This window comes from Vigna angularis, chromosome 3, assembly GCF_016808095.1.
Source record: "Vigna angularis cultivar LongXiaoDou No.4 chromosome 3, ASM1680809v1, whole genome shotgun sequence".
Taxonomy (NCBI): domain Eukaryota; kingdom Viridiplantae; phylum Streptophyta; class Magnoliopsida; order Fabales; family Fabaceae; genus Vigna; species Vigna angularis.
In genome coordinates, this window is record NC_068972.1 from 1,793,565 (window position 1) to 1,821,325 (window position 27,761).

The 27,761-nt window shown below is 34.1% G+C and overlaps 4 protein-coding genes across 26 annotated transcripts; 2 read left to right on the forward strand and 2 right to left on the reverse strand.

The window, feature by feature from the left end:
* Window positions 1–1,275: 1,275 nt before the first annotated feature.
* On the forward strand, window positions 1,276–6,995 carry LOC108326481 (diphosphomevalonate decarboxylase 2). The gene is made up of 10 exons (XM_017560010.2): window positions 1,276–1,713; window positions 2,511–2,709; window positions 3,424–3,487; window positions 3,596–3,659; window positions 3,750–3,830; window positions 4,632–4,718; window positions 5,310–5,467; window positions 5,581–5,629; window positions 6,267–6,388; window positions 6,485–6,995. The coding sequence occupies exons 1-10, from the start codon at window positions 1,498–1,500 to the stop codon at window positions 6,705–6,707; spliced, it is 1,263 nt and encodes a 420-aa protein (XP_017415499.1). The 5' UTR covers window positions 1,276–1,497; the 3' UTR covers window positions 6,708–6,995.
* A 1,565-nt stretch (window positions 6,996–8,560) lies between these two features.
* LOC108325310 (protein trichome birefringence-like 36) lies at window positions 8,561–10,863 on the forward strand. Its single transcript, XM_017558367.2, has 5 exons — window positions 8,561–9,034; window positions 9,199–9,370; window positions 9,457–9,638; window positions 9,741–9,899; window positions 10,307–10,863. The coding sequence occupies exons 1-5, from the start codon at window positions 8,592–8,594 to the stop codon at window positions 10,602–10,604; spliced, it is 1,254 nt and encodes a 417-aa protein (XP_017413856.1). The 5' UTR covers window positions 8,561–8,591; the 3' UTR covers window positions 10,605–10,863.
* Window positions 10,864–13,369: 2,506 nt separating this feature from the next.
* LOC108324948 (lipoyl synthase, chloroplastic) lies at window positions 13,370–16,106 on the reverse strand. Its single transcript, XM_017557905.2, has 7 exons — window positions 15,584–16,106; window positions 15,349–15,512; window positions 15,165–15,255; window positions 14,903–15,060; window positions 14,488–14,659; window positions 13,928–14,038; window positions 13,370–13,733 (listed from the first exon to the last, which is right to left on the reverse strand). Exons 1-7 carry the CDS (start codon window positions 15,899–15,901, stop codon window positions 13,653–13,655), a joined length of 1,095 nt encoding a protein of 364 aa, XP_017413394.1. The 5' UTR covers window positions 15,902–16,106; the 3' UTR covers window positions 13,370–13,652.
* Window positions 16,107–17,212: 1,106 nt separating this feature from the next.
* On the reverse strand, window positions 17,213–27,446 carry LOC108325978 (uncharacterized). 23 transcript variants are annotated; one of them, XM_052874799.1, is made up of 19 exons: window positions 27,320–27,440; window positions 26,530–26,557; window positions 26,329–26,444; window positions 26,191–26,229; window positions 26,040–26,100; window positions 25,511–25,754; window positions 24,359–24,636; window positions 23,250–23,399; window positions 22,363–23,136; window positions 22,161–22,255; window positions 21,647–21,706; window positions 21,437–21,525; window positions 21,279–21,344; window positions 19,844–20,470; window positions 19,363–19,437; window positions 19,143–19,213; window positions 18,926–18,983; window positions 18,348–18,594; window positions 17,213–18,139 (listed from the first exon to the last, which is right to left on the reverse strand). In XM_052874799.1, exons 1-19 carry the CDS (start codon window positions 27,423–27,425, stop codon window positions 17,490–17,492), a joined length of 3,834 nt encoding a protein of 1,277 aa, XP_052730759.1. In that variant the 5' UTR covers window positions 27,426–27,440; the 3' UTR covers window positions 17,213–17,489. The 23 variants fall into 23 exon arrangements, with proteins under 23 accessions (XP_052730759.1, XP_052730744.1, XP_052730743.1 ...); XM_052874784.1 differs by having other exon boundaries at window positions 26,040–26,229; XM_052874783.1 differs by having other exon boundaries at window positions 26,191–26,444.
* Window positions 27,447–27,761: the final 315 nt, after the last annotated feature.

A 27,761-nucleotide genomic window follows, 5' to 3' on the forward strand; every position in this document is an offset into this window, starting at 1 on the left:
CTATATTTTTTCCATAATAAATACTAATTAATTAAAATATTAAATAATTTAGAAAAAAATAAAATATAATGAAAAATATTAATTTTAATGAGATGGTAGAAGGGTATAGAAAATTAAGGGAGGTGCATGTAAACATTTCCATAATTTAATAGTTAGAATTTAAGATTTTATGCGTTACTGATTTTGGTAGTTATCTTATTTAAAAATATGGAAGCACGCGCATGCATGTGTTGTGTTGCTCGTGGTACACGAGGATACTGCAAAACAAAATACAAAGGAAGGTGTTTCGCGTGGTACAAACTTTCCTTAAAATAAAATTATTAACCTTCCTTAAAAATTATTGTACTGTTAGAAACAAACACCACATTTTGTATGCAAATTATCTTTGACAATTAGGGAAAATAAATAATGAAAAATAATTTCAAAAATAATAAATAAATAAATATAGATAAGAGTTTCTCTTAATAAGATACAGAACATGTATCAGTTTCATTAACAATTACTTTTAGATGAAAAATGTCATTAATCATTCATAATAATTTGACACAAGTCCACTTTTCACCATTTTTGTTAATATCCTAATTTGTTTTTTTTTATTTATTTTAGTCCTTAAATTTATTTTTAATCATTTTTTTTTGGTAAAAAAGTTTAATGTGTCTCATTTTTTTAAAATTAATGTTAATACAGCTTTGAAGTTTCTTATCAAAATTTAAGTCATGTTTTTTTTTTCAATTTTAATATATATAATATAAAAGATCATATTATTATTTTTAATATAAAATAGAAATTCAATTATTATTTTTTAAATAGAAATTCAATAAGAAAATATAAAAATCATAATACATTAAACATCTAAAGATAAAATCAAACTCTAATTAAACTTAAATAAAGTTATGAAACTTTAATATGTATTTCAGTGAAGACTCTATATTTTCACACGGGTAATTATTTCTATTTAAAAATGACAGGGATTAGTGTAGGTAAAATATTTATTTGAAATCATAACTAGCATTAATTTTTTGCACTAAAATACTTTTATTAATATTACACTTAATTAATATCAGCGACAGATCATAAGATTTATTAATGTCTACAAGCAAATTACTAGAATATACAAAAATTGCTTTAAAAAGTAAATAACAAATCCCGTGACTTCTACACAGTCATTAAGAGGAAAGACACTGCTACTTACTAATTAATTATAATTAATTACGATTAATGATGGCTGTGTGAGAAGTTAGAACTGTAATTAATAAATACAGATGAAGTTGTTGAGAGAAGGGAAGAAACATGCATTTATTTATGAATGAGAATGACGAAAATGAAATTCAAAGACTAAAACCAAAGCAGAGTTAATTAATAATTCTTGCATTGGCTTTGGTTTTGTTTTCGTTTTCATGCTATATAAAACCGTATTCCGCTTCCAATTACTCTCTCATTTCAATTCCAATTCGGCATTGTAATCTCATATCTCCCGCTGTTCATTGATCGATTGTAATGGCGAGTGAGTCGCAAAATTGGGTGGTGATAGTGACGGCGCAGACGCCAACTAACATTGCTGTTATCAAGTATTGGGGGAAAAGAGATGAAACCCTGATCTTACCGGTTAATGATAGTATCAGTGTCACTCTCGATCCCGCTCACCTCTGCACTACCACCACTGTTGCTGTTAGTCCCACTTTCCACCAGGATCGCATGTGGCTCAATGGCAAGGTAAATTTTATTTTCCTGTCTCATTTATGTTTCTTTTTTTTCTCCTGCTTGTGTTTTTGTGGGTTGTAGGGAATTAAAATCAATGTTTTCGTGTTGGGAATTGCTTTTTGTTAGAAAAAGAAGCGGAGTTATTATGTCATTATGTATTCGGACACTTCAAAAGCATTTAGAGTGAATCTTTGATAGGTTAGGAGGAAAAAAAAAGGATCAAATCAACGAGATCAATGTTCTTGAGTTTTTTTTCTTTTTTTTTTGCATGATCTGATTTTAAGTTAGGGAGATTGTTGATTTATTTATTTATTCTTAAATCGTTAATTTTCTTCTCAAAAATGGCAGAGGCAGGGTTTGTGTTGTGAAGGCCCCAAAGAAAAATGCCTCGAGTTTTCTTTCTCTCGGATTGGGACAATTTTTTATTTATTTTTTATTTGTGGAACTTAAAGGGAGTTTAAAATTTTGGGGGTGATCATGGCGTCCCCATACGACCCCTGGCTCCGCTACTGCAGATAAGTGGTTGTTGAAAAGTTTGCACGACAGTCTTAATCACTGTGCAATTTGATCACGCTCTTTGCATCTCTTTTATTTTGTGCGATTCCCTTCTGACACGTGCACAAAGGGCAACTGCTTACTTGTAGTTTGATTCTCTATAATGTTTAGTTGTCGGAAAGATTGACGAGTAAAAAATGGAAAGGGATAAAAAAGGAGCCTTCTGGCATGACTAGAAGATGATGAATAGAGATTTGTTATTATACTTCTTTCTGTTTTTGATTCTTGGAATGTGGTTGTGCTGGTTAGTGTAGGAGATTTCTCTTTCTGGGGGCAGGTTCCAGAACTGTTTAAGGGAGATTCGCACTCGGGCTTGTGATGTAGAGGATGAGAAAAGAGGTATCAAGATAAAAAAGGAGGATTGGAGCAAATTGCACGTCCACATTGCTTCATACAACAATTTCCCTACTGCGGCAGGGCTGGCTTCATCAGCTGCGGGTTTTGCCTGCCTTGGTAATACAACGTTAATCTTGATTTTTTGTTTGTGCTTTCTTTCATTCACCAGTTGTGACAATTGAGTGGATTGCTTTGTAGCTATTGCCAAGATTTGGGCATTCTTCCATTTGCTCCCTTGTTCTAACAACTTATTTTGCCTTCTATATTTCAAAATGATCATCTTTCCATACTTTGAGCTTAATGCGGGATGCTTGAGTCATTCTATCAAATCTGATTGTGATTACTTGGCTTCTTTAGCTGGTTTAAGATTGGTTATTCCAGAGTAAATATGGCAAGAATGACGATAAAGAAACTCACTAGGAAGACAAATTGTAGCCGGTACTGATATGATAAAATTTCCCGTGGATACTGGACTTTGGTAACAATTAGCTTGAAGTATGTTTTAATATTGATTCAATATTCTGTCATGGAGAATGGTTTTCCTGTTCAAACAGGCTTATTTCAGAAGTATGTTTTATTCCTTAGAATTGAACTCATAGGAGCAGCGTCATTTTTTATTCAATAATATTTTGAACATTTCATCTCTCCCTTTATATTCTTTAGATTTATGTTTAGATATTCAAATTTCAGTTTTGTTGTGTCTACTACACAAACTTCATCAAATTTCCATGCTTTCTTATTTGAAATAGAAGGCTCTCGGTGTTTGTTAATTTTATATTAGGCATAATATTAGTTACCACCTGTTATAAAGATCTTGTTTTCTATTTGCAGCTTATGCCCTCGGGAAGCTAATGAATGTCAAAGAGGATGAAAGCCAGCTATCTGCTATTGCAAGGTCTTTCTTTTGTTAATGGGTTTAAAATTTGCAAGCTGTTACGGGATTGTTTGGACAGTTTGGATCTTAGTAACATGTTGCACTTGTGAAAATTGTCATTATGTGCAGGCAAGGATCAGGTAGTGCTTGTCGCAGCTTATTTGGGGGATTTGTGAAGTGGGTAATGGGAAAAGTAAGTTTATTTGTTTTCTAATTTATATTTTGATACAATACCATGCTATCTGAGAATCAATTTCTAATTTTTACTTTTCAACATTTATAGGAGGATAATGGAAGTGATAGTCTCGCAGTTCAACTTGCTGATGAAAAGCACTGGGATGATCTTGTTATTGTAATTGCTGTGGTATGACACTTTCAGTCTCTTTTATTGAGTAGACGGGTTTGCTGTTGAGTTCTGACTTGATATTTCATTAAAAATGGTTTGTTGTGGTCATTTCTCAATGTAAAGCCCATAGGTTTCCAGTTTCTCATTTCTTTGAAGCTTTGTCACAGTCAGTTCATTTTTTTTTATTATTGTGCCAAGTGTATCTTCGCTTTGGTGTCAACTTTTTCCACTAAAAGTGCTGGTTCTTATTCATTTAATGTCATTATCTATCCTATAGAAACACTGGTATTATGGTATCTCAGTTTGCTAACCTGATAATAATCATATTATCAGTAGGATATGTGCTTTCTTCAGATCATAGAACTCCATATGCTTGAAATTTGTTACTTGTTTTTACCCCACTCAGTGAACACTAAACTTTGTTTGTCCATATAATGTATGATTAATTTTTTGCAACATCAGTGCAAGTTAAGGGTTTGCATTTTTTTATGGCTGCTTTCCCTTTTTAATATTTCCCGATTGAGTTTTTAATTATTCTATGAAGCAAAATAGTTTAAAATGCTTCATTATTATTTGATATCACGTCTTTTCTTTTTTAGCAAAAGTTTTTTGTATTATTGAAGTATCCTAGATATATATCTTTTATGGAATCATAAGTATAATAAATTTAGATCTTGATCTTTGTTTTCTAATATGTCTATTCCATGTTATTCTTTTTGTAAATGACATGTTTCTATTTCATCCTGGCACTATGTGACTGCTACATTGTATCATATCATATACTTCACTCAATACTCTCATTTTGTTATCTATTTTTAGGTTAGTTCTCGGCAAAAGGAAACAAGTAGCACCTCTGGAATGCGTGAGAGTGTTGAAACAAGTTTACTTTTACAACACAGAGCAAAGGTACTTCATCCCTTGTACTAGTTTTGTACCACTAACCATGTCGATGGTTATTTTACTGCTCTTGTTTTTATTACAATAAAGGCATTCCTTGCGTATGGGTTGTTTCAATACAGCTTCAAAGAAGCTAATTTGGACTTGTAGAGGACCTTCCTATAAGATATTTTTGGTTTATTTCAATAAGCTTTGATAGCCACATTTCGGAATAAGCTTTGGTTGCGTAAGTGCTTTATTGAATTATTTACCCAAATACACTTATATGACACCAAAGAAAGGAATTCCATTGGTTTTTTTCTTAGCACCTGGATATTATGGGCTTTTAATTACTAAAATCAGGGAGAAAATTGTTACTCTGATGCATTTTGTCCTCCCTAAGAAACTTACCTCAAGCTACGTACCATTTTTAAGTATAGAATTTATTTTCCACTGTTATGCTGTCAATTTCAATATTTGAACGCAAACACTTGTTTTTAATTATTGCTTGAAAGTTTGTGGGCTGTTCATTGCCCTTTCTAATATAAATAAGTAAAAAGCTATCTCAGTGAGTTAGTTTGAACAATTTTTTTATGTTGTTTTCTCATTTGGATGCAATAGGAAATTGTGCCAAAGAGGATACTGCAAATGGAAGAAGCCATTAAAAATCGTGATTTTGCATCTTTCTCACGATTGTCCTGTGCTGATAGCAACCAGTTTCATGCAGTCTGCCTGGATACATCCCCCCCTATATTTTACATGAATGATACGTCCCACAGGTAGTTACTTATACTTGCAAGATGTGGTTATTAATTTAATGTCTATGTGATTAAGTTACGAGTATGACATGGTTCTTTCCTAATTCATTATTGATGGTGCATTTTTTCATCAGAATAATCAGCATCGCTGAAAAGTGGAACCGTTCAGAAGAAGCTCCCCAGGTTTGAGTTACTTTATTGGTCACATTATTGTCATATGTAGCACAGTTTATTCCAATAATCAAAATTTGTGAAGTTTATCTCAAATTAAAATAAACATTTTGGAGTTTTATGATAATATTTTTTTTATAATTATCTTCAAGTTTAAACTTAGGGACATATCTTTTTGCATTCTGTAAGTTGTCTGTATCCTGTTGATAATCATATATACTTGGAAAAGGATATATCCCCAAGTTTCATTAATGGTTGAATAATACGAGACCTATTATTGTTGTTATTTTTATTATTATTATTATTAGTAGTATTAGTATTATTTTTAAGAGAGCCTAGCAGCATATAAGTAATAACCAAACTTGTTTTCTTTATATAAAAGAACTATTTGGGATGACAGAAAAAAAGAACTAGATAATGTAGTTTATGCGAGTGCAAAACAGAGAAGGGAACTAAGTACCGAAGGGATACAAAAGTTCAGGCTATCCAGGCTCTGAGAGATAAGAACTTCATTGGATAACTTCCCTTCTTGCTTTTTATCTTTTGCTTGCAAGGAAACAAATGGAAAGAGAAGTACTTCCTATCTCCAGTTTTGTGTACACTGGTCTGTATATTTCTGTTTTGATATTTATGTAGTTTTGACCTTCAGGTAGCTTATACATTTGATGCGGGGCCAAATGCTGTTCTAATTGCACGTGACAGGAAAGCTGCTACCCTTTTGGTTCAGAGGCTGCTTTATTACTTCCCTCCGAATTCAGATGACCTCGACAGGTGGTTTTCAAGCTTTTCAAGTTGCATGCATTCTATTCTTAGAGTTTTGTCAATCTCTTGAGTTTCTTACTTACCTGCAAAACACTCTCCCTTCAGTTACATTATTGGAGACAAATCAATTGCAAAAGATGCTGGAATCAACGGAATAAAGGATGTGGAAGCTTTGCCACCTCCTCCAGAAATTAAAGATAACATTCCTTCACAAAAATACAAGGGGGATATCAGTTACTTCATATGTACCAGACCTGGAAGGGGACCTGTTTTGCTTTCTGATAGCAGTCAAGCACTTCTTAACGATGAAACTGGACTTCCCAAGTAAGTTTATGGGACTGGTTGATCTATTCTTCGTTGGGTTCACTAGCAGCAGGCTTTATGAGCCCTAAATATTGTGGCTGGAGGACCCTTTCAAGGAAGTCCCTGCACCCATCGCATAATGATTTACTCATTACAAGTTCGCAGTTTTATTTTTTGGGTATCCGTAGTTTTTGTTTCAGATACAGTTAGGCTATTTTGATGGAGAAAATAAGTCTCTATCCGTTTCTGTATTGAGAAAGCACCTTCAATTCACGTGAGCTTGTAAGTTAAACTTAGTTTTTTCTGCGATCAATTTTCCTATTTTGCTATATTTATTCCATCGTACCTCTGTTTAAGAAGTTTCTTCTTCACCATGTGGACCCCTCACCCGTAACATTTTGTTCAAGCCTACACACAAGTAACCAAGCAGCCAAATAGAACCTGTATTATGCAAGTACAGGCATTGCACCATTGTTACTTGATTTCAATGCTGATACTCTTGCTGCTTAGTGCACATTTCTTCATAACAGAGAACGTGTCCAATCTGTTACGCCATGAAGACGACACTTCCGTCAATTGCTTCATGTGAACGTTCTCAACGATGTCTGGTTATTACAGAATTAAAATAAACTTTAATTTAAATGAATTAAATTGACTTGCATATTTTAATAACTTAAATTGAATTATACTATTCTAATTTGTTTAAATTATATAAATTGTTTGATTTATTATCGATTGGATCCTATCTTGAATATTATTTTTCATTATTACAAATTGTATTTCAGTTTAATTTAAACAGTCTTATTTAAGAAAAAGAAAATTAACTTTTACAAACTAAATTGATATAAAAACTCAATGCATTTAAAAAAAAATCAGTTTTTGTTTACAAACAATTCAGTTTAATATCAATTCAATTCAAATACTTTTTAAAAAGCCTAATTCAAATAATTCAGAGATATCAAATCATCGTATAAAATGGCAACCGTGAACTGGGTAACCTGTCTTTGTATGGTTGAACGATCAATCTACATTGATTTGATAAGGTTCCAAGTCGATTGATTTGATAAGGTTCCAAGTCGATTGATTTGATAAGGTTCCAAGTCGAAATGTGGTTCTAAATAAGTAAAGTGCTTCAAATAGGGTTTGGAAGTTAGTCAATATTTATTGTATGTATGTTCCAATGGTTAGCCTAAGACTTGATAGTGTACACAATCAACATCATCTATTAAACCAGATACCAAAATCATTCTTAAATAACAATTAGAATTGGTATGATTAACTTAAGTCAAAGTATAATTATTATTAGTTGAGTTTTGATTAAATAAATGTTAATATAAAAATAATTATAAAATCTATAAATACAAGTTTAAGATAGGTGATTGAATTTATTACATATTTATCGTTGAACTTACAAAATTTTTGTTGACCTTCTGCAAATAATCTCATTAATTTATATATATATATATATATATATATATATATATATATATATATATATATATATATATATAATGTTTGTTATAATTGATATATTGGTTTATATATACGAAGTTAACCAAAAATTATACCAATTTAACATTATATATACTAGTTTAACCGAGTGTAAAATATGTATATTTTTCATTTAATTTTATAAAAAGTTCCAATAATATCAATTAGTGGCAACAAGTTTAACCTTTCTCCTGAAATCGTTTACCACTACCACTTCAAATTACGAATCTATTAAGCAAAAGCAAGTGCTGGGCATATCAATCAATCAAATACACTAATACACTATTTACACTATGTTCTAAATATCAATATAATCATTAGAGAAGTAAAAAGGTCAGCAATTATAGTAAAAAGAAGAAAAGTGCTACAGATATCAATTACCACAATGTACAGCAATGTGAACAAGTGAAAGTAGCGCATGTCCATGGTCCACACCACCGGAAGTCATGCCTTGACGAAACACTTTTTTCAAGACAAGGCCCTTCTAAATTACAGAGCCCTCCCTCCTTTGGATCACTCACATTGTGCTACCATGGCAAAACTAAAGCTTCTCCTGCTCTCCTTTCTCTTCTATACCATCTTCCCATGTTTCTTCCACTGCACATTATCACTCATCAATCCCCAGGATGAGCTAAGCTGGATTGCCATGGAAAGTGAAGACATTAACATGGTGCAAACCCAGAGAGATTCTTCGAAAAGATGTGACTTCTCTGAAGGAAAATGGGTTTTTGATCAATCATACCCCCTCTATGATTCCAACTGTCCCTACCTCACCACTGCAGTTACATGTCAAAAGAATGGAAGGCCAGATTCTGACTATGAGAAATGGAAGTGGAAGCCAAATGGCTGTTATATCCCAAGGTGTTTTTATATTATCTAAACATAATGCCAACATGTTATCACTATTATTTTGTATGCATGCATGACAGATAGATTTTTTCTTTCTTTGCTATGATAGTTATTAATGCTCAAAATTCAGTTGGGCAAAGTTGTATATAAATTTTTCTTCTTGATGACACCTGCAGGTTTGATGCACTGGGTTTTCTGGGTAAAATGAGAAGAAAGAGAATAATGCTGGTCGGTGATTCCATAATGAGAAACCAGTGGGAGTCTCTTGTTTGCTTGGTTCAAGGAGTTATTCCAACGGATCGGAAAAGGGTGACCTATAATGGTCCTTTAATGGCTTTCCATGCTATGGTAGGAGATCAACCAAACAATGGAGCTTATTCTTTTTTTTTTTCCTTTTGAAAGTGACTGACTCCATATTATTGTTCACTTTGCAGGATTTTGAGACATCAATTGAGTTCTTCTGGGCACCATTGTTGGTAGAACTTAAGAAAGAGTCTAACAAGAAGAGAATTCTACATTTGGATTTGATTGAAGATAATGCAAGGTATTGGAGGGGAGTTGATATTCTTGTATTTGATTCAGCTCACTGGTGGACTCACTCCGGTCAAACAAGCTCGTAAGAAAGCTTTTTCATTCTCCAATCTTTCCCTGCATAACTGAAATTTTTAACCTTTTGCCAGCTTCACATGGTAATGGATTCACTCTTGATGAATATCAGGTGGGATTATTACATGGAGGGAAACAGTATCATCACAAACATGAATCCTATGGTTGCCTATCAGAAAGGACTCAGTACATGGGCAAGATGGGTGGATCTTAATTTGAATCCTAGAAAAACCAGAGTCATTTTTCGAAGCATGTCACCTAGGCACAACAGGTACAGTATGTTTTTATTACCTAATTTCAACAAACTCTGAATTTGACTCCTCTAAAATAAGCAGATATTATCATTATGATTATTTATTATTATTGGTGGTCATTTTTTATTATAATTAGGAAATGTATTCTTAGTCTAATTTGGAGTATTTTTAGTGTCTGTAATTTTGTCTTAATTTGTGTCTCGTAATATGTATTTATATTGATGGCTTGATGAATAAAGAAGTATGAGTCTTTTGCTGGAAAACTTGTCAGTATTGAAATAGATGCATGATTTGTAATCTGTGTAAATTCAAACACAAATTTTCACATCAAGGATTGAATTGCTCGCTTTAGTGGATCAGGATGCAGGATTCATAATTTTTTTCACTACACTCAGCTACTCCGGTTTCATGTTTTCACATGTAGGCAAAATGGCTGGAAATGCTATAAGCAGAGACAGCCTTTACAATTTTTCAGCCACTTGCATGTTCCTGAACCTCTAGTAGTGCTGCAAGGAGTAATTAAGAGAATGAGATTCCCAGTGTATCTGCAAGATATTACAACGATGACTGCTCTCAGAAGAGATGGCCATCCTTCAGTGTATAGCAAGGCAATGAATGAAGAGAGGCAGAAAGCAGGCACAGGTCTTTCCTCTGATTGCAGCCATTGGTGCCTCCCTGGGGTGCCAGACATTTGGAATGAGATGCTCAGTGTGTTGCTCTAACTATGACATCAATCAAATACCTATGGAAAATGCAAACAGTCTTAAACAACTCATCTTCATAAGGGTTTGTTTTTATCATGTATCTAGTGAGCCTCCAAGAACATGGTTGTATGTTTTTCATTATCAATGTTATCTGATGGATGACATTATGCTTGGATTTCTATTTCTGATTTCCACAGGACACCCAAATTACCCTTTAGTTTGTAATTTTAAGTGGAGATTACTGAAGTGGGAAAATGCATATATATGTTATGTATCAGTAATAATACTTGTGTTAATGCAAAACCAAACCATCTTCTTGCTAGATAAAGAGTCTTAAAATTTAGACTTAAATGGATTTATATTGCTATGTTAGTGTTGAAATTCAAATTTGATATTTTTTACAAAACTTGATTTCCCTTTATTTTAATTATGTAGAACTTTATTTCAGCTGTTAATTTCCATCCAATTTTCTTACAGAAATGCTGACCTGATGCTCTACAACATCCTACATCATCTAGAGAAATGAGTTAAACAGAGTGGGAGAAAAGATTAACAAAAGATTAGAATAGATCCAAAAACAATAAATGGACTTTTATATCTAATGAGACTAGACATCAATGGATGATCCGATAATAAGTGAAACAATAGATCCAACAAACAACAAATTTTATTAGACTCTAATATCATGTTAAGATGTGGATTTTAAGTCTAATTCAACCTTATAAAACTAGTTTGTAAGGTGAGGTTTGCATCCACTTATATATTATGAATTGACTTTATCTCTAATCGACATGAGACTTCTAATTTCTTCTCAAAGTGCTTGACACCTATAGTCATGCTTATCTGGTTCCCAAATAAAAAAAGGTATAACAGCTAAATGCACATGAGAGAAAGCAAATTATAATGCTTGTAAAAAAGGTTGAACAACCAAAAGGAGGAAGGAGAATAATTAAGAAATGAGCTTTTGAAGCAGTTACAGCCCCTTTGAAATTATACTGCTGGTTAAAAAACCCTGCCATAAGCAAAACGTAGAAAAATGGAAAAGTAAAGAAGTAGACACAAAAGAGAAACATGTCCTGAAATGTGTATAATTGAACCAAATTTCAATGATTGTGTTGACTTTAAAATATGTCCTGAAAGCAAAAAGCAAGAAGTTGGAAATAAAGTACCAATCAGTTCAAACAACTCTTAATCTCCATAATTAACTGAAGGGAAGTGACTTTTCAAAATGGAAGCACTTTTAAACTTAATCATGGTAGCTCTAAAATCAGCCCTTGTAGTAAAAAGGGCTGAATTATTAAATAATTAACTATTAATCAATCCAATGACTTTCTGTTGATAAGATACTAACGGAAATAACAACTATCAGCCACATTCTGCAACAGGTATGTATAATTGTAATATTAAATTTTCCACTTTGCGTTTGAATCTTAAATCCTCACTGAAATATTTAAGGTTCAATATTTCTATGTCAACCCTATCATTCATAAACAAAAAGCACATTTTAACTAAAATATTCTTACAAAACCGAAATCACACTGTAAAGATTCCACAATAAGCATCTCTCTGCACTCTTCAATCTTTACACTCCAAGAGTGTTCAAACCTGGAAACACATTTGAATTCACTGCCATGAAAGAAAAGCCATTTTGGTTGAGTTCCCTGGAAATTTTATGCCAGAATAGGTGAATCTTCCACTGTTGCTGTTGATGAGTTCTTGCAAGTTAAGTTGTTTATTAGACTATGCAAAAGTCCATGACTGGATCAGGATCAGAAGCCAGAACACCAATGATGAAAGCAAACTCACTTATTTTGTTGATCATTGCTTTGGAAGGGAATGTGACTATCTTTTGCATTGTCAACATTTGGAAGGTGATATTGAAAATAAAGGAACTGGTCGGTTGTTTTGGCTGAAGTAATGTAGAGTTATTGAGTTGGGGTGATCCAAGTGGGTTGTTGAGTCAGAATAGAAGACTTTTCTTCTCCATTTTGTCTCATCAATTATTATGCATTAGTTCAATTTATAGGGGATCATGATTTCTTGGGCATCTTTGCTTTGATGGTAACTTTTAAGAAATGCATTTTTATAACCTTTTTATTAGATTTTTACGTGATAAAATCTAAAATATTTGCTTATATTTTAACAAAACTAAAGTTCAACTTTTAATTAAAAAAAAACTAAGTCAAATGCAATTAAAACTGAGTAAACTCTTGAATATATACAACTTAAATAAATACAAAAATTATGGATAATAATTTATCTTTTAATACTATCGAAGTAAAAGGAAAAAAAACATTGATTTCGCTTAACTCGACCAAACTGCTCCCTCTCAAATCATGAGTTTATTTCGCTTTTGAGAAAAAAAAGTTGCTAGTATATAACAGCTTCACAAAACGCCAAAAACTTCGTAATTAAAATACATTGATATTGTCCTCAGAAGTTACCACTGAATTTGACCTTGGACTACACTTAAATTACTAATAAAGAAGGTAATTATTGGTTATTAAAGTTATACTTTCCTGTTTAGAAAAAAACTTTCTCAGTTTATTAAGAAAGAAATATCAGAGAACAAAAACAACATTCATTAACAACCTGTCACACTCAGTATAAAAGTTCAAAACTTAGAAGAAATCTTCTCCTTAACCAAAACACTATTTGTCCACTTGTTTCGATGAATGTTAAGCACAAATACTGAGAACTTTTCTTTTAGACAATTTTATCAAATAAAATGGCAACAAGAGTAACCTATCAAAAACATCCAAGTCCACCAATAATCAAATCCATAAGAGAAAACACCCTCCTTTATGTAAATCAACTGCTATACTTTTGTATGATGTTTTCCAAATTTGTGTTCTGTTTTACTCTCAATTCAACTTACGTATATTGCCAGTAATTTACTGAAGAATTTAAATTATGAAAATACTGGTTCAAAGAATGCATAAAGCTTGCTAACTTCAAAACAACTGAATTTTCTCTCCACGCCTAACCATTTTCCTCCTCAGCAATGGACATGCCAAAACCTCGTTTGCCGTTGCCTAGTATACATAATCACAGAACCAAAGACAACTATGAGTCACCGGCATTCTTGGTCTTTTCTCGTACCATTGTCTTGACAAACAGCTCCCCAGCCCTGTACGAAGATCGCACCTGCAAAACGCAGAGGACTTTCAGTAAGGATTCGATGAAGATGATAAGAAAACTGTACCACTTATCAACTGAAGTGGGGCTATTGAGGAGGCGTATTAAAAGCACAAAACGGTTATTACAGACACACATATGTTCATTGAGTCATACCACAAGAAGGGTACAATAAAATTCTAATTTATTTGTTAAGAGCTTACCAGTGGACCACTTGCTACATAACGAAAACCAATAGATTCCCCGTATTCTTTCCAGAAAGCAAACTTCTCAGGGGCAACGTACTCTTTGACAGTCAAATGCAAGGGAGTTGGCTGCAACAATAAAATCTTTTGAATTAGCTATAAGCCACAAAAAGTTAGCAATCAATAAGAAAGAAGACTTGAAAGGTGTATTGTGAATGTCAGCTCTACCAACCTTACAATAACCTCACGCAGATTCAATAAAATATGTCATTGCAACTTAGAATTATAAGATCATGTGAATGATTAGCACAATCTGTAATCAAGGATAGAAGTTTTAAGATTTGATTTCTAATCTATGAGAATGATACTGTATTTAGTGTGTATTCTAGTTTCTGTGCAGGTTGTCTGTTGAGGGTGCTGAGACAGCACCCAGTTAGGTTAGTTATCCAGCCATAGTATGGCAGCTGGAAGTCAGAGTTTAGTTATTTAGCTAAGCTGTCTTGCTGTAAATATTTTAAACGCTTCAGAGTTTAGAGAAGCAAGTCTGGAAACCATTAAAGTATTCTCCAATAACTAACCTGTAAATATTGACCAAATGTCATAATATCGACATCAATAGCCCTTAAAGCAGCCATTGCTTCCTTCACCTCATCATCAGTTTCTCCAAGGCCGAGCATTATAGATGTTTTTGTTATCATACCCTCCTTGCTATGTTTTGCATGCTTTAGAACTGACAGGCTTTGCTCATACCTGCAATCATATATAACATATAGGAAATACTGTACTTATTCCATACACATTTGTTATAGTAAAGGTTCTGTATTTCCAGTATAACAACTATTCCTAACTAAAGAAATTATATATATATATATATATATATATATATATATATATATATATATATATATATATATTAGATTTTATTGTACTTTTAAGGAACAATGGTTTATGGTTGATACGAGGACAAATCTCTCGAAGCAAGATGCAACGTACCCTGCCCTAGGATCTCTAACAATTCTTTGGAGGCGTTTGACTGTCTCAATGTTGTGAGCAAAGACATCTAAACCTGAATGAACCAGAGTTTCTACAGCCTTCAAATCACCCCGAAAATCAGAGGTTAAACACTCGACCATGATCTCAGGTTTGAGATTCTGCAAAAGCAAATTATACAGACAACAATCAGTATGTATATACAATCTGCATTGTATACCCTGTGAAATGCATAATAAAACAACATTCTAGTATAACAAAGCACCTTCAAGGCTTTGACAGTCTGAGCAAAATGGCCACTTCCTCCATCGGGTATATCATCACGATCCACACTTGTTAGGACAATATAATCCACACTGCAAAAAAGGGTAACTCGGAATTAAAAGAGAATAATGATTTTTTTTTTAATCAAACTATCAACTGTAGCATAATCCAAACACCCCACTCACCCCCAACTTGCTATGGCCTTGGCAGTGTTTTCCGGTTCCATAGGATCAGGAGGTGAAGGGTTTCTACTGGTCTTCACGGCACAAAACCTACAGCCACGTGTGCAAGTATCCCCGAGAAGCATGATTGTCGCAGTTGCAATCCCATCTCCACCTCCATTCCAACACTGTGCACACACACATTACAATCCAAAACTCAAAAATAACAGCAAAAGCAATGAAGAGAATTGAAGCTAACCTCTCCTATGTTGGGGCACTGTGCCTCTTCACAAACAGTGTTGAGCTTCAACTGCGAAAGGGATCCCTTAATCTCTAGGAACCTTTCACCCTGTGGAGCTTTCTGCCGCAACCACTCAGGCTTCTTCACGTTTGGGTCTCGCCCCGTGTGCGGGCCCAGCCCACCAGGCCCAACAACCTTCTTCTCTACCGACACCGACGAAGCGTCGCATCGAATTGTTCCCCAACTTGGAGGAGCTAAACGGTGGCGTTTATGAGCAGCGGGAGATGGGGTTGAGAAGGAGACGGAAGAAGTGTTGTAGAGCGATTGGCGAATCATTTTACTGTGAATGGAAATTTGAGATGAATTGCGATGATGCAGAAGTTGTAGTAGTTGTAGGCATTGGTTTCTCCGTCCACAAAATGAAATTCTGTGTGGTTTTCTTGAGACTGGTTTATAAAAATGGAAGAGGGTGAGAATGGTTGAACAAAGCAAAGAAAATTACAAAAACCCAGAATAGATATAATTCATTTTCCTTACATCCCTCACGTTTCTTTTTAGTAGATAATATTTATGTATGTAAATAAAAAGAAAAAGTGTATGTGTATTTCTGTAGTATATTTTAAATAATTAAGAAAAGTTATCCGAAGAATAGGAAAATAAAAGTTTACAGTTATATTTGTGAAATTCCTAAAAAGTATAAATGTAATTTACTTTTTATTTATTCTGAAATGTTTTATATTATAATTGTTTAAATTATAAAAATTAAATGAGCTAAAATTTGTACAATATCCATCAGTGCAAATTACTATTAGTATAAGTTCTGAATTGTTAGTTATTATAAAAGTTAATAATTATTCCGTATGAGATGATAGTTTATTTTTTACATTATTAGTGCATAGACAGTTATTCAAAATGAAACTCGGAAAAAATGTATAAAATCTGTATTATTTAGTTGAAAATGGAGAATAAAAAAATTATTTTCTAAAACGTGATGTTTTTAAAATAATTTTACAAATACGAATACTTCAATGTCTTATTTTTAAGCTTCCATACTTTTGTTAAAAATATGAAGATATCACATTTTTTAATTTTATGTTTACTTTAAAATCTCTTAAAATTAACAAATTATTCATTTTATGCATACACAACAAAAAAAACATAATATTTGATATTTTTATACAAAATCATATGAACTCAAGACCAAGACAAAAATAAGTCTACCAGTTGCCTTGATAATTCCAAGATTCAACTTTTGAAATCACAAACAACCTGAAATATCGTGAAAGGAACCAGTCAGGCATTGCCAAATAGATCATTAAACAATTTCATTGAAGAAAGAATAAGTAAAACCAGGAAATCCCTTGTAACAGCAAGAACATTTTAGATCATTTCTACGCAGGCGCACTCGAAACAAAACACTGTATGCAAAACAATTAACTTCGTCAGCCCACATCACAAAACCATGAACCTTGTAGGGAGATTTGGATAGTCAAGTTCAAACTTTAGAGCTATCACTATACCAAAAAACATGATAGCATAAAACACGATAGCGTATACTGGCAGGTGTTTGAAAGTGCGTACAATAAAGCTGATAGGTTCTAACATTGTAAATAACTTATAAGTCCATATGGGAAAATGCACAGAGGGATGACCAAAATTTTGTTGAAGAATGTAGTAGTTACAACCTAAAGAACTCTAGATCATATGAACAATTGACTAGATTTTTCTTTTTCTTTAACCCTTTCTTTGGGTTTCTATGTTTGTATTTTGTAGATAATAAGTATACAAAAGAATGGGCATAATTACAAGTTCCCGTCATAAGAGGCACGAATTGTATGAGCACCTTTCCACCGATACAGCACCCTTGTTCATAAATACCAAATACTGCATGGGATTGGGAATGTATAGTATCTTGCATTCATCTTCATAAAATCATGTTCAAATCAGACAGATCATCCATTGGTATCTCTAGGCCAATAGCGTCATTATCTTGCAAATCGTCATCAATGTTCAGCAGCCAAGAATCCAGGTCTTGAGGTCCAGTAAGTTCATTACCTACACCTAGTTCTATGGAATCTAATTCATGCAGGTTTGTGATGTCCGTGCGTTCCTCAGTTCCAGTGGACACATTGTGAGGTACAGATCCAGTTTTACTTTTTCTGTTGCCATGACTGGAAATAAGTTCATTAGAACCACAAGCTAATTGATGCTCAGAGTTATTATTTTCCATTAACTTGCTAAGAGTACCATTTCCAGAACTAGATATTTGAGCTGTCTTTGGTTTAGACTTTGCTTTCGTTTTTCGCTCACCCCTCGTATGACTTGTAGAAGAACGACCACCTTTTGATACAGAAATTTTTCCAGAAGAGTCTTTGTCCCTGTCTCGTTCACTCCTCTTTCCCTTTGCACCACCAGGAGTTGATGCAGATCTTAGAGAAGGACTAGCACCAACATCATCAAGCAGTAGTTCCTTTTTCTTCCCTCTGTTTACAATTGGTCCTGTCCTAGCAAAGTCCTGGTCGGAGGGCTGGTCTAGATTTCCAGACACATCCTGCTCCTTGCGAGGGAAATAGCCTGCAAGAACAAGGCCCAATTTGTTAAGCAATTATCCTCCTAGTCCAAATCAAGATATCAGAAAAAAAAAGGAACGGAGATATAAAATAAATTAAGCAAAAATCAACAGCCCAAGGAAATTGTTTCTTGACAAGCATGACGCCTCTGCTCAATTTATTCCAGTATGAGTACCATACCAAATGATTCCAAAATAATTAAAACAGGAAACCTGAAGGTGCGAATTCTTGCTGAGAATTTTGACCAAGTGATAGGTTTGCAGCAATAGCTGGACCAGTATTGTTGTCATGAGAAGGAGCAGCAACTAGGGCGTCTTTAAAAACAGGGTCCAAAAAACAACTTCTCCCTGTTTCCTCAAATTTGTGGCATCTAGCAAGACTCCTCTTCATAAAAGCCAGAGCAACTGGCCTTGAGACCTTAGAAAGTCCGTATCTCGCAGCACTAGTTCCACGGGTTGCCTGCAAAAATTATCGAGGGTCATTTCACGGAGCAAATGTTATGCTACCTTAACTCTTTTCCGACAAAAGCATTGTTACAGCACAACTCTTAAAAGAATAATCTGAAGGGAACATGCTACATGCTTAGTAAACATGAGGGGAGAGGAGACAGTAACCTCCGTAATAAAAAAAAGTACAATGCATTTCAATTACAAATAACATATTGGAAATAATCTGTTAAATAGCTCAATTTAATTACCAGTTGCAACTTGTAACAACATCCACATTCAACAGATTATCAATTCATTGAACAAAAAAACAGCAAAAAAGCACAAGAAAAAAACTTATTTACCAGTTTTTTCTTAAAAGCCAGCTCGACAAGTTTGTCCATGGCAACTTGCTCAAGGGCTCTGCAAAGTATACGACATATATTAGTTATTGGTGAGGATGCCTAAAGATACACAACTAACAATTTATCGACATAGAAACGATAAACACATGAAACAATTTATCAATATCAAAAGTATAATCAAGTAATGAAAGAAACCACATAATTCTGAATTTAGTACCGTTGTTCCATTTCTCTGCCTCGTTCTACTGCTTGAATAAGTTTCATAAAGCATTCTCTCTTTTTATTGACCTGTGAAATTGGTCCAAATAGAGTGTACATAATTGAGTAAATAAATGAATCAAGAATAACTAAAGATCATAAGGAGATTCTTCACCCAAGACAACTAACTACCTTACATTTCAGCAGTCATATCAAGCATAAAACAAAAGAATCAAAACCTGTTGGAAGAGTCCCTTCTGTAATTGCATAATATCTTGATTAATAGCTTCACAATCTCCATCAGCAAGATCAGGCTTTTATAAGACAACAATAAGGAGATCAGTTAAAAATTGAAGCCTCATTAGAAAAATGAACAAATTTAACCATATTTAATACGCATTAAACTATCTAAACAATAATATTTCTCTAAAAGCACATCATGTCCTGTTCCAAAGAGATTAAATTAGACAGAGGCATATAAACAGCAAATCTCTTAACACCATCACACGATCATTTAGCTTGAACCATAAACGATGCATATGCCAACTTTATAGTGAGGAAATTTAATTTTGTTTAAATAAATAGGGAATTAAACAGCAAACTATCTCTAACAAACCAATTTCATGGATAGCCATAGTTGTTGAAACATACAGAAAACCTCCCATATGAATAAACCACGATCTATTGGCTTCTAAAAGTTTCTAAAAATGAGAAGCTTACCACTTGTTCTGGATATAGGCCAACACTCTGTAGCTCCAGTAAGAGTTTATCCTCCATGCTCATTTGCTCAAAATGGCAACTGAAAGATGATGAGCATGAATTTATGTGCATACCCAAAGACCCATCATTGCCATCTTCAGATAATATGGCCAGCCTTTCGATTTCTGGACACAATGATCCCTGATCAATCTGCAAAGAAACGCCAGGTTCTTTTATAGGGATGTTTGCACAACTAGTATGCATAGCATTCCCATTACAAGAAACCTTGCCAGAGTTGAATACATATTCCATCTTGATGTTGGATTGGTTCTCAACACCCTGAAAGAAGCAAGGCAGCTGAGAAGAACCATCCCTTTCACACAGAAAAGTCATATGTCCATCTCCAACAATGTCTTCATCAATTTGATCATCAATGATCAGAGCTGTCAGCACTCTTTGATACAATGGTGCAACTTTGTTTCCTTCGGAACCCATTTGTTTGCACAAAATACTAAAATCAAGATGTTGATCAACCATGTCATCCATTAAGGACATCTCTTTCGAATCAGTTTGATTTACAGTGCTTCTATCTCTTTCTCTAGAGAGAGGACTTTGTGACACAGGATTTTCGGTGTGTGTAAGTCTATCCTGAGAATGTAAATGAAAGATAAATGTTGAAGATTGGATAATTAACATCTAATTTTTAAAAAGCATTGGCAATGTAAATGTGCTTGAAAAATGTTCACTTTTCACTTCTGAAATAATTAATGTAAAAGTCATATCTAAGTTAATTTCTAATCAGTTGACATTTGACAACTTAATCTTTACACTGACAATATACAAATTAAATTCCTTTAACATTCAAGTTCACGTCACCTATTTCAAAAGTTAATTTATGCTCTACGGCTTTTCAACGTAGTATAATGAATAATCACAGGCAATACTTTAAAAAACAAATGGACCAGAACCTGCAAGTTCTCCCACGATAGAGAAACAGACAGACATCATTCAACATGTTCCGGTAGAGGCACTCATGCAATGAGCAGCACATAATTGGTTTTTTCTAAATTATGGAAAATAATTAAACAAGATAAAGACACATATATTTCACTAACAAATTATAGAAGAGGTTTTACCACGTCAATGTGATGTGATGCATCTTATTGGCTAATATATATGATGCAAAAGAATGGAAGAATATAATGATAGTAAGAACCATAAAATTGGGATAACAGCTCCAGAATTGCTGTTTAGGTTTACTTTGGAGGTGGTGCAAATAACTAACAGAATAATCGTACTTCAGCTACATGCAACCTCAAATTCAAATTAAAACTAAAAGCAGGAAACATGCTCACTAAAATAGTAATTACATTGTTACAAGTACAAAGCCAATTGACATTACATTACGAGGTATCAAAAAGATAAAATGCTGCAAATATAAGATATTATACATTACCAGTGCATCACTTCCAAGGCCTAGCGTTTGAGACAGACATCTGAGATCAACGTCTGTTGTTTTAACCTGATATCAAGAATAACATAAAAGGAGAGGGAAAATGCCTCCATTAAATGCCACTTAAAGTTCATAAAAGCAGATATAGTTAAAGCACCCACCAGGTGCTTCAAGTAGGACATGTTTTCCAAGCTGACAGGAGCAAAAATAGGTTCCAGATTCTTCCAGAATGAACTAGAACAGCCAATATCTGCCAAGGCCAAAAGCAACATATAAATGGAATTCTTTTACACATACATGTATACACGGTTGCAACTGGCAAGAATACAACTGCAAAAGCATAAACCAGTTTTTTGAGTTTAGTTACATACAACTGGCATTGCTAGCAAAGTTAGCAGCAGTTAATAGCTCCTCACGATCATCATCCTCCACTGGCATTTCAGATGGTTTAGTCCATTATGCAAAAACGAACAGGCAACACAATCTTAAATTTTGTATCCACAAAGTACCAATGAGATCTAACTTGATAACTAACATATCCCCCTTAAAAGAGCAAGAATACAAAAGAGAAATGCTAGCACTAAACTCCATACACTACTACTAACAAAATATCATTGGAAATTACAAAATTTTGGTTCCACTTCCGATTTAATGATGATTTTGTAATTTTAAATCAATTTTAACAATTAGAGTTTATTGCTATCACTCTGTATAAAAGAAAACATAAATGATGCAGGAAAGAAGTTAGGATCTATCTTAAGATTGAGGGTTTTCAGATAGGTATAAACAAACATGAAAATAAAGTCCACTGCATTATAGGTATGATATTTTAATTAATTCCATGAATTTAATGCAAGAAGTAGTGACTCAAACATATGGATATACCTGATATATCAGGGGAATTGTTAGTCAATGGATGCCCAGTTCGAATAATAGCTTTCCTATCACATGATTTCTTCAAAGGAGGACGCCCTGGTTTACTGAAACAAAGACAAAGTCTTAAAAAAATTTGCAGCTTTCTCTACTGCACAGGGAAAGTGCCATGTTTGTTTTGACAACCAGAAGAGACTGAGAAAGAGAATTATACCTTCCATTCTTTTCAGAAGCAGGCTTCATATTTTTAATTGGCTTCATCAAGGTTGAAGTCTCCAACTTCTCTTTCATTGGCAAGATGCCACTCTTCAAAACTGAAGAGCCCCTACCACCCCTTCCCTGTCTACGCATATCATCTCCAAGCTCTTCCTTGTACGTTATTTTTTTATTTTTTGATGTTAACATTGAGGAACTTGTAACATAAGAATGATTTGTGGCACTTTCATCTATTTCATTACTTTCCATTCTTTTCACCTTCAAATTATTTTCACCAGCACCAGATTCTTGACTTACAGATAATCTGATTGGGGATGACATGTTTTCATGTTTCACTTTACCTGGTTGAATGCCACTGTTGATAGCACCATTGGATGTATGTAATCCACTAATAGTAGAAGACATTTTGGTACCAACATCAGAAGGGGACGAACCTTCTAATGATGTATGCACTTCATCACAATTTAAGACGGGGGACATCACATTTGCTCTTCGAGTACGAGTAATTTTCTGGGGTCTCTGCCCAACCCATTGGGCCATTGGGGATGAAGATGATCCTGCAGGCAAAGGACGCTTGCGATTTACAGTACCACTTACTGAATGAGGCTTGTTCACATTTAAAGGTTGTTCCTCAGTTTCATGTAATTCAGAAGATCGAGAAGCAGAACATGAGTTTCCAGCCATCAAAGCACCAGTTCGCGGAGGCCTTGAAGCTTTTCCTTTCGACAAAGTATGGATACCACCAGTATGATTATTGTCACGGACATTAAACCTAAAAAAAGAGGAGCAAAGAGATTAACTGAAAAGTTGTAAATTAATGTTATCACAGATGATTAAAAGCTATTTATAACAAATGCATCATGGATATGAATGACATATACATACTTATTTCCTTTAAGTACAACCCGTTCCTTATTTGATCCGTCCACTGAACCCCTTGACACCTTTTCTCGCTCATTATTGGCAGCTGTACATGCATTGGGTGTAGGAGACGAAGAACCGTCAAGTTTGCTACTAGAGCCAGAAAATCCTGACCTGTGACAAACAGAATGTTGAAAACAGATTATCCCTCCTGTTTGTTCAGAGTAAATTAACTGAACGAGAAAATAAGAAAAAGTCAAGATGTGCGTAAAACCAAGGAAAAATTAGAATTTTAAATATTTCTCAAAGTGCAAAATCAGAACTTACAGAACACCAGTAGATCTACTACTAAAGGAATTTCCCTTTTGAGCTAGTGTGTAACCAAGTAGCTTTTTATTGTCTTTTGCAACACATTGTAAGTCCTGATTTTATAACATGATTACAGTGATTTATTTATCTAGTCTAACTTGAGGGAGAGTGTTGAAACAGAAGCTATATCATTTGTATTTATAAGCATTTGCACTACAGACAGTAGATAGCCTCTTAAGTTACAATAAATTAACACTCACATGCTATACTCTTGAGCAATTATATTCAAAGAATTAAGGGTTCTCTCTCTATATCCTGTCTCTTTCTAAATGGTCCATGCCCTGAAAATCAAAAACTCAATTACTTGTTCCCAAAAAATATGAAGCAACCACAAAATAGACTGGATGCTATTACCCAAATGATAAAAGCCATCGTGTTAAAAGAAAGCAACATCTTACTGAAACCAGCTATCTACTATCATTAATGTCATATAGTAACATGTCCATAAGTCAAACCATCTCAGATATACCCATTTTTGTAGCTTTTTACTCTTCTCCAATAAGAATATTTTATATGAAGGAACCAATAACTGCCTAAACACAAATATTCCTAAACTCAATACGATAAATTGACTTCATAAGTTGATTTGCATGAATAAACACAATACGTTCATAAATCCAACATGATAAATTCGCTATTTATACATTTAACATTCTATAACTAATTTCTACAGCTACTCAGACCACTTTCCAGACATCAGGTATCATTGTCGTTTCTTTAAAAACAGAAATAAGAAATCAAAGCATTTCATAAGTTTTGGTTACCTCAAACCATGAGCATCAGAACCTTGCAGACCTGAATCATTAGCTAGCCTTAGATGCGTCACTTTTTTCAGTTCTCCTTCCCCATCAATGGATCTGGCAACAACTATACCCATGGAACGTTTTCTTTTCATTTTTCTATCCCACGTTTCTCCACCTGCAGGTAATCTTCGAATCTTCTCTTCAACAATATCACAACCTCTGCTAACATCCTTGATGTTGTCTCTATCCTTTCCAATGGCCAAAGGCTGCCTTGCATTGCTATTACTTAGTCCTTCAGCCTGGTGTTCTTCCAACAAAACATACATCGAGTAAATATGAATGATGAAGAAATTCAAGTTATGACATGGCAGAAAAATGTGTAGCTATTGGGATTTAGTTAAGAAAGAAAGAAAAAGGAACATGGCATAGCCAGTATCCAAAAGATGAAAACCAAAGCAACAAATTATTTATCAATGGTTCTTTACAACAAGTGATAGCCTTCAAAAAGTTATAGGTGCAATATATGTATATCAAGTCAAGTCCCTCTGGATAATACAAAATTATTGACAATGAATGTAGGATTAAAAATAAGTAAATATCTATTAGTATTTCTGCGACAATTGAATCTCTTGCTACTTCGTTGTTAACTTCATCCATTTATCATCCATTACAACTTTGCTATGCATACAAGTTTTAATGCTTGCTGTTGGTCAGTCTGTCAGCCTCTTCCAGAGTGAGGAATCCCTGTACCTTGAATATTCCTTTGCTTGTGCCTTCTTCTTAAATAGTGATAATTGAAAATATGAAAGATGTCTAACTTGGCCCATCCTCAACCATAACCGTAAAAATGCATCCTTACTAAAATGACTGATAAGATTGCGGCATTAAATATTCAAGTATTTCACTCAAGTCAATGGCTAGTGTAACATCTAAATCTTTAGAAAAGCACATTCAAACAAAACATATATATAGTTGTACCAAATACAAGAGAATATTATCACCGTGTCATACCTTATGCACCAGAAAAATTATATTCTATTGTTTGGTGCTACTGGAATTATATTCTGTTAAGATTTACAGTAAAAAGTATGCAATAATAATTAATTGAATGCCATATAACCAAAATGTTGCTACAGAAAATGCAACAATTAATTAAGAAAACTGGCTACAAACCCGTGTCTCAGCTACTGATGTACGGATGCGCTTATTCAGAAAGTTATTCTTAGGTCTGTCCTCTAGTCTTTGATTCACAAGCTCTGATGGGTTCCGCTGAGTCTGACTTCCCATTTTTGAGAAGGGCGATCCACCCAACCTTTCATTTGGCAACAAATTGTCCCGAAGTTGCTTCTTTAAGCTTACAGCCTCCCAACACTTGTTCAATTTGTCTAACGATTCATCCAACCTTTTTGATCTAGATCTGAGAGGAATCTTAAAACTTCAGAACAAAAGAGGACTACTCGAGTGACAATAAATGAAGAGTCCAGGTCATCAGTTTTTAAACAGTTCTGGACAATTTAGTCAAAATAAATTGCAAAAAGAGAGATAAAAACTATAAAAATGATCGGCATTCAGTTATACATGCTGCAAATGCAAGTTCTCTGTTACAGAATTGATTGAAAATTATATCGAATGGGAAGAAATATTATATTGGTATGACTTGGAGAAAAGAATTAATGGTATTGTACAGAGTTCCTCAAACTACCTAGCCCTGATAGAAGCATCTTTTACACTTGCTTTGAATAGTTTTAGTTCCTCCGTAGCCACTGGAGGGGGAGACTTCAGATTAGCAGTTCCAAAAGCATAATCTTCAAGAGTATTTCCAAAAGATATCCCCAGGACTCGTCTTAACTCACCTGACCTAGTATACTTTTGATCTCCCATGGTTATTGGATCTAACATCAAACATTGAGTAACATAAGTCAAATCCCCTGCAGATGTGGAATTCCCCCGTGACATATTAGCACCCGAAATAAACATTTTCCCCTCATTACCCTCACGAAAGCTTGCAGACCTGTCCAAAGTGCCATTCATCAAATTCCCTCTCTGTCCATTAGTAACGCTCCCCTTGAAAGCCAATTCCTCTGATCTAGCAGCAGTTAAATCAAACCTAGTATTTCCAGCCATACGTCAGTGTTAACTAAACCAACAGGTGTATTGAGTACCTTCAACCATATTTTCTCTTAGGAACTCACATGGCAAAGGGTCTCTTGACAGCAAGCCCTTAAACCATAAACAAGTATGAGTAATCAGATACTTCAAATGTATCTGCAACAAGTGAATACCATGAACCATAATCAATATACACTTCATACAATTTCAACCCGCACTCAATATCACTGAGAGCAAGTACACCTCAAAAAAAGTGACCCAATGGTTAATGCCACGCCATACGTACCCGAGATGCACAAAAATGTCGACAAACCTTGCAGAAACCCAAACTACTTCTACTTACAAAACAAACAACATCACTGTAACCATAAAACGTAAGCGGTTTTAACTTCAAGATACAATAAAGAAGTGAGAAGAAAAGAAACCACACATTACCAATGCCATGCATAACAACAATGTTATGAGATTACAGATAAACTAAAATCAGAGTAAACGAGATCAAGCGTGGTTCCCCGGCACACAAACGTCACTGAAAAAAACGCACATTGCTGAAAAATAAACGAAGCAAAAACAGCTCGAGGTTTGAAGCAGCAAGCTGAAGTTTAAAGCAACGAAGCATGAGAAGATAATGACATGAGGATAAAAGAACGCGGGAGCAAAAGGTTTCGAAATTCAAATTTGCCTCCCGAAAATAAAGCAAAAATAAAACGAGCGAAAAAGACTCGCAACCTAAGAATCCGAATCCAAAAGAAACCGAAACAAGAAACTAGGGTTCCAAGAAATGCAAGCAAAATTGACGGTACAAGAGCGAAGTAGAGAAAGAATTGAGAGAAGGGATAATGGAGAGAGAGTGGAAAAGCGGCGAGAGAGTACCTGCATTGACCAGGGGATTGCGGAAGAGATCGAATTGGAGAATAAGAGGGTTGTTTGTGTTGGGGTAAATTGGAGAGTGGTGGAGGAGAGAGAAAGGGTCCCGCATGATTTATGAAATCAGGGCCCTTTATCCGATTTCGGAAATTTGCTCACCGTCAACTCAATGGTTGACAATCTTCCGTGGCCAAAAACTACTTTTATTGGCAAATTATTATTTATAAGAAAATAAATAAAATACGGTATTGATATTCTTGATTAAGCCAAGATAAGTTGTTTTTAAAGTAAATATAATTTCAGTGAATTCATTAATTAAAAACATGTAAAAGAGGAACATAATAGGATTTTAATTTCATTTTTCAAGTGATGGTTAATACTAATTAATATCCTTGTGGTAATAAAAGTAATTAAAATTAAATATTAGTAATTTATTTTAATACATGAA

Bases quoted from the DNA above. Each gene is read 5' to 3' on its own strand.
- LOC108326481 (XM_017560010.2), top strand. From the start codon at position 1,498: ATGGCGAGTGAGTCGCAAAATTGGGTGGTGATAGTGACGGCGCAGACG. The intron at 3,488-3,595 runs GTCTTTCTTTTG...CATTATGTGCAG, and splicing joins CAGCTATCTGCTATTGCAAG to GCAAGGATCAGGTAGTGCTT. The intron at 3,831-4,631 runs GTATGACACTTT...ATCTATTTTTAG, and splicing joins TTGTTATTGTAATTGCTGTG to GTTAGTTCTCGGCAAAAGGA.
- LOC108324948 (XM_017557905.2), bottom strand. From the start codon at position 15,901: ATGATTCGCCAATCGCTCTACAACACTTCTTCCGTCTCCTTCTCAACC. The intron at 15,256-15,348 runs GTGAGTGGGGTG...CCTTTTTTGCAG, and splicing joins AAGGCCATAGCAAGTTGGGG to TGTGGATTATATTGTCCTAA. The intron at 14,039-14,487 runs GTTAGTTATTGG...TTATTGTTGCAG, and splicing joins CATTTGGTCAATATTTACAG to CCAACTCCCTTGCATTTGAC.
- LOC108325310 (XM_017558367.2), top strand. From the start codon at position 8,592: ATGTCCATGGTCCACACCACCGGAAGTCATGCCTTGACGAAACACTTT. The intron at 9,035-9,198 runs GTGTTTTTATAT...TGACACCTGCAG, and splicing joins AATGGCTGTTATATCCCAAG to GTTTGATGCACTGGGTTTTC. The intron at 9,639-9,740 runs GTAAGAAAGCTT...GATGAATATCAG, and splicing joins CACTCCGGTCAAACAAGCTC to GTGGGATTATTACATGGAGG.
- LOC108325978 (XM_017559164.2), bottom strand. From the start codon at position 27,425: ATGCGGGACCCTTTCTCTCTCCTCCACCACTCTCCAATTTACCCCAAC. The intron at 19,438-19,843 runs GTAAGCTTCTCA...GTCTTATAAAAG, and splicing joins GCCTATATCCAGAACAAGTG to CCTGATCTTGCTGATGGAGA. The intron at 19,214-19,362 runs GTTTTGATTCTT...CCAATTTCACAG, and splicing joins AGAAGGGACTCTTCCAACAG to GTCAATAAAAAGAGAGAATG.